Raw genomic sequence first — 11,063 nt, forward strand, 5'->3', positions numbered from 1 at the left:
GACATGGGAACTTAATTTTCTGTCTGTTGACGGAAAGAAAGAAGCTGGGCCTGCTGTAGTCTCTGGTGATAAGAAAAAGGGACCTGCACGCTTCATCAGAGTTGAGTTGTTGTGTGCTGCTTTGTCTGAATCAAACTTCAATCTCATTTCCATTTGAAAAATCCTTTTTTCGACAGTGATCTGTTGGAGTGGTTGCACAGCGGATGACGCAGATGTGCATGCACGAAGAAGAAAGAGTGTGCGTATTTCTTTTTACTTTAATTGTCTGGGAATGAATGCCTCGTGAAAACAGAGTTTGTTAATGAAATGGGACGACGGGAATAGTGGAGCATATGGGCCGATGTTTCTGCGACAGGGTGGGCTGGACGTTCAGGTCAACGAGGGGAATAAAAGGGAATAAAAGAGTTTGGAGAAAATGAAAACTAAATGAAAATACAATAGCTATGTTTTCCTTGGGGACGTGTGCGTGCTTGTTTCAAAATGGAATGTTTATGAAATGTTCTTTCTGTGTGTGTGTGCGTGTGTGTGCGTGTGTGTGTGTGTGTGTGTGTGTGCAGGAGTCTAGATTAGATGCACTAAGCCTCTTATGTGCTGCTTGTCCTTAATTTGCGTCTGCTCCGGGTCCTAGTGCGTCCAAACTAACCAGCAGTCCTTCATCCCAGTTTCCACACAAACAACACAATTTACACGTCGTGCAACAATAAAACACAAAAATCTGGATGTTGACCTCAAAGAGCATTAAAACAAAGAACATTTGAACTTCCGCGTATATCCAGACACTATACATCTTTTTTATAACACTCTTCTAACTTAATTTACAGAAGAGGGAAAATAACATCTGAAATAAAAACGAAATACAAATAAACAAATTAACCTTAAAAAACAATCTGTCCGATAAAAACACATCTATTAGGAGTTTTTTTTATCATGCACTGTAAGTGACAAAGAAACAGATTCCTTTAATAAACTGTGCATGGATGTTCACTTCTTAGTATTTTAAAATGCTCGTAATTTGGGACATTCAAACATTTGTAAATCGTCGCTTCTGCTGTCATGATCAGGCACGTGATATCAAAAATATTCATTAAATTTCGTTGTTATTATTTTACTCAGTGTATTCTTTAGAGAGCCTTAAACAAAGACCAATGAAAGGATGACTTACAATTTAATAATTTAATGTATTTTAATAATAATAATCATATAATAATAATAATAATAATAATAATAATAATAATAATAATAATAATAATAATAATATTATTATTATTATATTATTATTGTTTGTTTGTTTGTTCCCATTTCTCTCTTACCTTATACATACACGATCCTACACGACTCTGGTTATGCTAAATTGTTTATTTCCCTTTTTGAAAACCAATAAAAGTGTTATTATAATATATATGAATCATTTGTATTTATATAGAAATAAACTAAGTGAAATTAATTACATTAAGTTGTTTATTGAGGCTTTCCTACATTGAGGATCATTTGATCTCCAGTACCTTTTTTTTTGCCTCATCTAACAATTTATTATTTTACATTTATTGTTAATTTAAGCGTGGGGCTTCTGCTGGGGGGGGGGGGGGGGGGGGGAATAGAAAAACAAACAATTGATGACATCCTAAAGTTAAAAACACACAAGGGTGTAGACCTGAAAACGTCGAATAAACAGGTAAAAAAAAATCGATTAATCGATGCGTGTAAGTGTCTGTTAAATTATGAAGAATACATTTCTGGAGTTGGCCTTCAATTTAAAACAGAGTCTGACAAAAGAGAGGGGCGTGAAGTGTGCGCGTGCACAACAACAGTGTCGCGCGCTATAAGGCATATCAAAAGTCTCTCGATTCTTCAGTGCTGCCTTAGTCCGTCTCGAGCCAATTTCTTTTAAATCGCTGAACTCCTACAGGTACAGCTCGACTTTCTGTCCTGCTACAACAACACAAACACACACACGCGCAGGCTACCTGTAGCAGGTGAGCAGGAGAGGAGGAACGCGCGCACACACACACACACACACACACACACACACACTCACTCAGAGGCCTCTCACACTCAAACTGCTACACACACTCACCTGAGCAGGTGAAGACACTTCAGTGGAGGTTTTTAGAAACGTTCAAACATGTCGGTAAAGTCTCTCTGTCGCTCTGTGTGTGTCTTTATATCTCCGCTTTGGCTTTACACAGCTAGATAAACCCCTTATACAGTTTGGGATGTAGCTACATGGGTCTGTGTGTGTGTGTGTGTGTGTGTGTGTGTGTGTGTGTGTGTGTGTGTGTGTGTGTGTGTGTGTGTGTGTGTGTGTGTGTGGATTTTAAACTATAAGAAATCCTATTCAATTAACAAGCGCAGAGAATCGGCTTTGGACACTGTGAAATTGTCTCTCTGTGCAGAGGAGGGAAGAGGCCTGAGAGCAGCGCAGGGAGAGAGGAGCTCTGTGTCTGCAGCAACTCAGAAAATACAAACACACCGAGCCACACTTACACACTCAACACGAAGAGACCTCCACGTTATATGACACCTGTGTGCAGAGATTTAAAGCAACGAAATCACCTGAAACTTTGCTCATAGGACCGAAACATACAAGAGCTGTGGGGATAATACATCAGGGTGTCGTCTAAAACAGTGGTCTATCCTCAGGACCCACCACCAACTCCCTAACGAGAAATTATGACCCAAATTCCTGATATTTCTCAACCAATCAGATTTATTTAATGAAAAGTTGTGCAAGTTGGACCTCGGACGGTGCAAAACATCTGACACAACAAAGAGACTAACAAAACAAAACATGTTTAAAATGCACCTCATTGACTTTTTAGACACAATCTTTTCTCACTCGCGACCCGCTGGACATTTCTCCTCGACCCACTTTTGGGCCCCGATCCGCCAGTTGAAGACGACAGCTATAAAACAAACAAAACCTGACTCATTAGCTTGGTTTATTCAGTAAACTTTTTTAAAATGCATATTACAATTATTGAAGGAGTTATTGAGCTGGACATGTTTCCTCTTCGCTCTAATTAGACGTTTACAACAACAATATTAGCCAATAAATAAATGACCGACTGTCCTGATTATAAACAAAGTTCATTGAGATGAAAAGGAAGTCCGAGTCACTCTTCCCTGTTTAATGAAATAGTTTTAGACTGCACCTTTTTCTTTACAACGAGCTTTCTTTATAATTTATTAATCAGCTATTTGACCTCCTTGAGGAGCATGCCTGATTCCTTTTTCTTACACTAAATGAATTTAAGAAACTATCCTACTGTATGTAAACCAACTAGTCAAACACATCTATTATTATCCTTAATATATTATTATTATTATTATTATTATTATTATTATTATTATGACAGTTTTGTTCTTATTTACTTTGGCTCAATTCTCAAATGAATTACTTTTCTTTTCGTTCAAAATTTAAATAAAAATCTCTGAACAGTTAGTTCGTTTTTTGTACAACACATTTTTCATTCAGGCAATTAATTCTCATGTTTTGTGCAAAAGACTGAACAGCCTACAATTGTCTACACATTTTCACAAAACCTTCAAAACTCTTCTAAACTTGTTGTTTCATCGTTTGAGCCTTCAAGAGCACAATCTATTCAGACAAACAAACATCTATTTTCATAAATATCAATAACATGGGATGTTTGTTGGGTCTGATAAACCTGCCAATGAGCTGCCAGCTGACACACAGGGGTCATAGTGGATCATTTTTTTGTATCTGACTTTTCATGTCAGAGCATTTTGTCAGGAGAATTTGCTAACAGTGCATGCAACTCATTGTTGCACAAACAAAGGTACTGCAGACATAAAGATATGAAAATCTTTATGGATACTGCTGAATCTGCTCTATAGTACACAGGTGTGTAGTGCAGGGCAGGGACTCATAGTATACTCCCTTATTTTCCAGTCTCCATAGAGACTCCCTACTCTGTCTCTAATGTGTGAGTATACGCACTGACTAAATGTGCAAGAGGAGGGAGCATACCCACTTCTTCAGAAATCACTACACCACTGATCGTACATTCTGGATTCTTCCGGGTGAACTTTGACCTCATGTTGAAGTCTGAATGTAAAAAGCTCAGAGCTATAGAGAATAAAGGAGCATTCACAGAGTCGACAGTAATCAGTCAGGGTCAATAAACGTGGAAAAAATTAAGATTTTCTTGGTGACAAAAACGTGAAAATTATATATTTATTTTAAAAGGCCGAAACATTTGGACCAGTACGACTCACAGGAGGACACAACATTTTTTCATTTTGGTGGCATTGACCGATTTACTGACACAACAACGACTCGAAGAATGAAATGTTTGGGTGCATTATGAGCTTTTATAGAGTTCTGATAGTCCATTAAACAGCTGTGATGATTACACTTTAGAGAATATGAAGATTGTTTGAGCCAAAACGAGGAAACTCTATTATTATTATTATTATTATTATTATTATTATTATTATTTGCTGAAGTGAATAAATGGTTGAAAGGCCGGAGGGAGCATGTTGGGGATCAGGAGGGGATTTAATTGCAGAACAACGCGCTCTTTGTGCAGCTTTTAATCCGCCCTGGACCCCCTTCTCCGCCTCTCCGTGGCTCTACCTCTGCCTCCACACTCCGGCGGGGTCGCCCAATTATTTTTAGGAGGCCAATTTAGAAAATTGGTCCCAAACAATAAAAAGGTCCCGACTAAAGGTTATAACATGTTTATCCGGGTGTCCTAAAAACAACAAGCCGGGAGACAATTTATTCAACATAGATGTGAAAGGTAAACAGGTAAATACTTTTATAAACACCACCTAACTCTAGTACGTCATAAATCCTTTATTCTTTATTTCTTAGTTTTTCCATTCAAACTAATAAGTGAGCTTCAGATCAACAGGTGTCAGAGTGAATGCTGCAGCTACGAAAACGTGTTGCTTGGTTTGTGAATAATCAACAAATGTAAATTAAAAACATACGGAATGAACCCTACACAAATATTATCATCTTCAACGATTAATATCTAGAACTGCAGGCTCAACACCAACATATGACAGACAGTACATGCGCGCTGGAAGAGAGAGAGAGAGAGAGAGAGAGAGAGAGAGAGAGAGAGAGAGAGAGAGAGAGGGAGGGCTCTAAGTGTTCTACTTGGGTAAGAAGTTACTTCTAATTAGCCAGCCTCTTCTTGCTCGCCTCACTTGTCCACTGTGCAGATCCGGATCCTCTCCTCTCTCTCTGGGACCAGGTACCACCAGAGGCCCCTGCCTACACTTCCCAGCCCCGATCAGACCTCGGACAACTAAACTGCTGTGGATCTTCTGCTTTTTGGGTACCTTTCACCTGGCGACGTCGGTGCGCACCGAAGTTACGCACGACTTTTTGTGGAGGGAGAGACAGCATCCTAGCACAGGTCTTGATAAAGCCAGCCTCTATCACTCTTCACTGTGGTGTCTGAGTTTATAGTCTTGGGTTGATTTAGGTTATTGTTTTCCTTTTTATTCGGATAGAAAGAGTTTAACATGTACGTGATTCAGCTGTGATTTTACGTCAGGTTAAAACGGTTGCAAAGGCGCGCGGCTGTTATCTAAACAGTTAGAAAATCACAGGTGCCTGGTTCAACGGCACTAAGTCAGAGCAGCAGCACGAAGATAGAAAAGGACAAAATCAAAATCAACAACAAAGAGACAAAGAACCAAGGCTAAAAGAAAAACAGAGAGGGAGGGAGTGACAGGAGAGAGAGAAAGAGAGAGAGAGAGAGAGAGAGAGAGAGAGAGAGAGAGAGACACCCCCCTGGAGACTAGCTAGGAGACCCGGCCCCCGGCCTGAGAGAAGGAGAGAGAGAGTGAGGGAGTGAGGGAGTGTTTTAAAGCCGGCAGAAGGCATGATGTCCTACATTAAGCAACCCCATTACGCCGTGAACGGGTTAACGCTGTCCGGCCCGGGCATGGATCTGCTCCACTCCGCCGCCGTTGGATACCCCAGTAAGTAAAAGGCCTTTGACTTCTCACTGAACCATTTATTTTTGAATTATTTTAAAGTTTTGAGTCATTGTTGTTTTAAAATAAAATTATTCTGAAATGTAAAAAAAAAATCTGGAAGCATTCAAAAGAACAATATTCGGTTTTTATCTTCGTGCGTAAAAAAACGTCACTTTCTATTTTTTTACATTAATCTGCGCGGTGATGCTTTGTGATCATGAACGGCATCTTTCTCTGATTCTCCAGCATTCACAAACATGTGTTCACTTGACCTATAAGATGTGCGGATTACAGAGTTAAAACAAACAACAATAACACATTCTGTGTGTGAATGGAGACGCAGCCTGTTCACACAGACTCCAAGCTGTTGCTCTTATCATGTAACCTATATTCACAAAAGGATCCTCATTGTTTTATTATTATTGTTATTACACTTCTGACATTGTTCTGACGGGATTCATGGCCTCCTCAGCATCTGTCACCTTTAACAACAGAGTTTAAACTAAATGCTGCCGATCTCTGGCACTGATGGCACGAGGCGTGAAACAAAAGCTGATGGCCTTCCTGACGCAGCAGAATACTTTGAATCCAAAAATCCATAATTTCTTCTTAAAGTAAAAATCAATGTGTTTCGTTTTTCGATTTACACAAACTGTGTGTGAACAACAAGACCAAATCTATCATTTTATGTTTTCATTTTCGATCAAATACTCACAAATTTATGAAGACATTTTTGCCGTTTTCTCCTGGTAGATAAACGACACAAGACATTTTTTGACGGAAATAAATGTAAATTTTCTTCCAGAGAAATGTAAACCTCTCTCTTAAAATCGACATATTTTATGTGGTGTATTAAATGTTGCACCTGGAGGAAATTCAGTTATTTAATTTGTGAATTGAAGAGAAAATGAATTTGGGTAAATATCTATTTTATTCATTCTTTATTTAAAAATCTAATTCAACGTAAATACTGCATATGAAGACGAAAAGCTCTCTCCAATGATTCGGCCTCTTGACTTGCTTATAAATTATTTATTTTAAATCGAAAGTTTAAGAAACATGGAGTCCTCTTTGAGGCGTCCAATAAATGTTTGATTTATTGTTGGACTAATAACAGAATAACTATAGCGTAATAAATGTGCTGTTGTTGGTTTTTTCCTTGAAGACACACCGCGTAAACAGCGCCGCGAGCGCACCACCTTCACACGCGCACAGCTGGACATCCTCGAGGCGCTGTTTGCCAAAACCCGCTACCCGGATATCTTCATGAGGGAGGAGGTGGCCCTGAAGATCAACCTGCCTGAGTCCAGAGTTCAGGTAACACACAACGAACCGTTTTTACTATTATTATATTATTATTCACATTGAGGCACGAGTCATACATCTGGCTCATTGAAGTGCGTGTGTGTGTGTGTGTGTGTGTGTGTGTGTGTGTGTGTGTGTGTGAGAGAGAGAGAGAGAGAGAGAGAGAGAGAAATAAAACAAGTTCCCTTATATTGCAGCTTTTACTTTTAAATGACTAGATGTATAAATGAAGTTCTGATGTGATAACCGCCTCCTCTCTGACCCTGCAGGTCTGGTTTAAGAACCGTCGTGCAAAGTGCCGCCAGCAGCAGCAGCAGAGCACAGGCCAGTCCAAACCACGGCCCCCTAAGAAGAAGGCGTCCCCCGCCCGAGATAGTAACACAGAGGCCAGTGCCAACCCCACCAATGGACCCTACAGCCCTCCGCCCCCTCCTCCGGGCACCACCATCACCCCAAGCTCCAGCTCGGCCAGTGCCACGGTGTCCATCTGGAGCCCGGCCTCCATCTCCCCGCTGCCTGACCCACTATCTGTCTCCACCACCCCCTGCATGCAGCGCGCCACCAGTTACCCTATGACCTACACCCAGGCCCCGGCCTACAGCCAGAGTTACGCAGGCTCCTCCTCCTACTTCACAGGCCTGGACTGTAGCTCCTACTTGTCCCCCATGCACCCGCAGCTGTCGGGCACTGGTGGGGCCCTGAGCCCCATCACGGCCTCCTCGATGGGTGGGCCCCTCAGCCAGTCCCCGGCCTCACTCTCCTCCCAGGGCTACACGGCCGCCTCGCTGGGCTTCGGAGCTGTCGACTGTCTAGACTACAAGGACCAAGCTGCCTGGAAGCTCAATTTCAATGCCACTGACTGTCTGGACTACAAAGACCAGAACTCCTGGAAGTTCCAGGTCTTGTAAATACTAAGAAGTGGGAGGTGGGGAGGCAAGGGGAAGAGAAATCAAAAAAACAAAATCAAAATAGGTTGAAAAAAACTCCAGATTGCATTTGGTGTGTGTGTGTTAGAAGAAGGAAGACACTTTGGGACACAGAAAGAAAATTAATCCAAATGAGTTGAAGAACCAATCAGCTGAAATCACGTCTTCTTTTAAAGCTGTTTCACAAAAACATGAGTGGAGGTGAACGGATCTGTTGATGCGTGGCTTGATTGTGACAAAGATTACTGTAGTGTTTCTTAGCTGAGCAACTTTAAAAAAAAAAAAATCAGCAGTGAAATCAAAGAGCAGCGAGGAAAAGCAAACATGATTTCAATTACTGTACAATAAAATCCAGTTAGTGAGAAAGAAAAAGAGCTCCTCCTTTAAGGAGCTCAGAATCTCTGTGATTCAAATACAGTTGAATTTAAATTACTGACGGCAATCGACTTTGAAATAAGCATGTGTGAACAAAGAGGGACAAAGAGCCCTCGGCACATGCTGAGGGCTCTTTCTGAAAAATTCAGGAGCTTTTTGTTCACACAAATGTAATCCATCTAATTTATTTGTGAAGCTTCACTCAAAGGGTGACCGGTCTTAACTGATTTAAAGCAGAGCTTGTTTTCTAAAAAAAAATCAGGAGCCTTGAGATCGATGTATCGAAGAGCCCGAGCTCATGTTTGTTTCTTCCTTCCAGACTTTGTCTTGTATTTATTTGTGATGTTTCACTTTTGCAAAGCTGCTCTTCATCAGCCGGCTGACTTTAATAGAATAAAAAAAGTAAAGAAAGAGCCAAACAACTCAACTTCCCCGACCCGACATCTTTACAGGGCGTGTTTACAAGATGGCCACTCTTATAACGCAGACAGAAGCTGATGACTCAGTAGCCTTGTATGATATTACGGACCCTCTGCGTGAGACACAAGCAGAGGGCTAGAGTTGGTCACTGAGGTGACTGCAGTACAAACCTGTTGCCTTTGAGCATGGTTGAAATCATTAGCAGAGCGGCTCGTTCATTGTTAGTTTTAATAGGATCACCTCCAGACAATTCAGGCAACAATGGTTGCTTTGTGGCTCTTGGCAGCCGAGAACAACTCCCCCCCCCCCCCCCCCCCCCCCCCCTCCACCCCCTCCATCTCAGAGTGTTTGCACGAGGGGAGCAGGTTGTTGAAACAGTCATTTTTTTAGACTTGGTGATAATCGTGTTTTGCGGTGAGGTATTCGATGGGAGAGAAGTCTGCACCAGAGAAAGGGAAGGGACTGGGCCGCCCCGCAGCCCGCCCCTTTGCACAGAGAGTTTGGTGCCTCTCTCAACTCCGACCTGTAAAGATGTGATGGCTCCACTTTGTGTTTGATGTATCTTTTGATTTCTTTTTTTTTGGTATTAGATTTAAACAATTTTATGTTTCTTTAAAAAAAAAAATTGTGAATTCGTTGAAGTAAAATTGGTGTTAATTTGTTTTGAAGTTGATATTATCAGTATTATCTTCATGAATATTTTGTCTCCAGCTCACACGGACATGCTAATAACTTTTTTTTTGTTGTCGTCTTTTTGTAAATATTAAAAACTTGAAAATGCAATCATGTCTGGTATCAGCGGCGAGCTGATACGCAGGCGCTCCACCCAAAACAATCTCTCTCTCTTTCTTAATTTCTAGAAAAACTGCCAACTTTGTATTTTTTTTCTGTTTATATTTTTCTGGTTTCTTCTTCTTCTTCTTCTTTTTTTTCAAACTCAGGGGTTTATCCAATAAAAGTAGCAGTAATAGGTCACAATGCTGTTTATGCTGACTGTACTTTTATCTTTTGCATTTACTATAATCTTCTCTGCTTATTTTTCTGACATGAATTATTTTGTATGTTTCATTCATCTCCTGTGTTTGACCAGTCTCACCACTACCATGCTAGATAGCGATGATGTTTCTGAGACATTAAACGACTTCCTTAAAACTCTGGGATCGCTGTCTTTTTAAAAATGTTTTTAATCATCTGAATATTTGCTGAGATTGTTGAAGGGCTTCACCTGTGACATGTTTCATCCCTCTCCTCAGCTCCGCCTATGGGTGCTGTGTGAGGAGAAAAGGGGACTATGGAGCATCCAGTGGGGGGACAGGGGGAATCGGTTTCTGGGAGCGTTCCAATAATCCCCATAATGAGTGGGTTTAAGGCAGAGATGAGAGGGAGCAGAGCAGAGGGCTTCAAAAAACAGATTACAGGATGTAAAAAGGACGCTGCTGTAGTACTGTAGAAAATATATCTAAGATGGCGGGTAAAGCAACGGAGTCTGACCAAGTGGCTACCTCCAGTGTTGTAAAATGAGTTGGTGCAAATTCCTGCAGTTCCTCAAGTGTCCACTAGAGGCTGGCTGCAGAAGCACAGGAAGTCACATACACACCCATTCAAAAAAGTCTGTTTTTACAGCAGAAGTTAACATGTTTACAGCCTGGTTCAAGAACTGAAATGGGTCTGATTAGTTCATGTCTCGATTGGCACACACTGTACGGAGGGTGAATTTTAATGATGACTAATCTGTTTTGATTTGACCGCCATCAATGGGACGCTAAAGCCCCCTGCAGTAACCGATGGGTGACGTCACTCAGGTTTCGTCCATTGTTATTTAAAGTCTATGATAAATACCTGTGTTCAAATTCCCACATTGACAGCAGACACAGCTATATTTACAGCCTGGTTAAAAAACTATGTGGTATTAATAGCTCATGTTTTTATTGGTAAAAACTCTACAAGGAAATTTGTTTTTACTTTTTTTTTTTTTTACTGTACTGGCAGATATAAACATGTTAACAGAGCTGGAATTCAACCTGCAAGTGTTGCAACATTTTTCTGAGGGTGTTTTCACACCAACAGCTCATTTGC

The 11,063-nt window shown here is 40.8% G+C and overlaps 1 protein-coding gene across 2 annotated transcripts; it reads left to right on the plus strand.

Annotated features, from left to right (window-relative positions):
* Nucleotides 1–5,159: 5,159 nt before the first annotated feature.
* LOC109991942 (homeobox protein otx5-A-like) lies at nt 5,160–10,144 on the plus strand. 2 transcript variants are annotated; one of them, XM_065959938.1, is made up of 3 exons: nt 5,160–5,964; nt 7,112–7,278; nt 7,536–10,144. In XM_065959938.1, the coding sequence occupies exons 1-3, from the start codon at nt 5,865–5,867 to the stop codon at nt 8,172–8,174; spliced, it is 906 nt and encodes a 301-aa protein (XP_065816010.1). In that variant the 5' UTR covers nt 5,160–5,864; the 3' UTR covers nt 8,175–10,144. The 2 variants fall into 2 exon arrangements, with proteins under 2 accessions (XP_065816010.1, XP_020483895.1); XM_020628239.2 differs by having other exon boundaries at nt 5,164–5,964; nt 7,127–7,278.
* Nucleotides 10,145–11,063: the final 919 nt, after the last annotated feature.

Source organism: Labrus bergylta, chromosome 11 (genome assembly GCF_963930695.1).
Source record: "Labrus bergylta chromosome 11, fLabBer1.1, whole genome shotgun sequence".
Taxonomy (NCBI): domain Eukaryota; kingdom Metazoa; phylum Chordata; class Actinopteri; order Labriformes; family Labridae; genus Labrus; species Labrus bergylta.

Coding starts and splice junctions, on each gene's coding strand:
- LOC109991942 (XM_065959938.1), top strand. CDS start 5,865: ATGATGTCCTACATTAAGCAACCCCATTACGCCGTGAACGGGTTAACG. Junction 5,965..7,111: donor CGCCGCCGTTGGATACCCCA/GTAAGTAAAAGG, acceptor GTGCTGTTGTTG/GTTTTTTCCTTGAAGACACA. Junction 7,279..7,535: donor TGCCTGAGTCCAGAGTTCAG/GTAACACACAAC, acceptor CTGACCCTGCAG/GTCTGGTTTAAGAACCGTCG.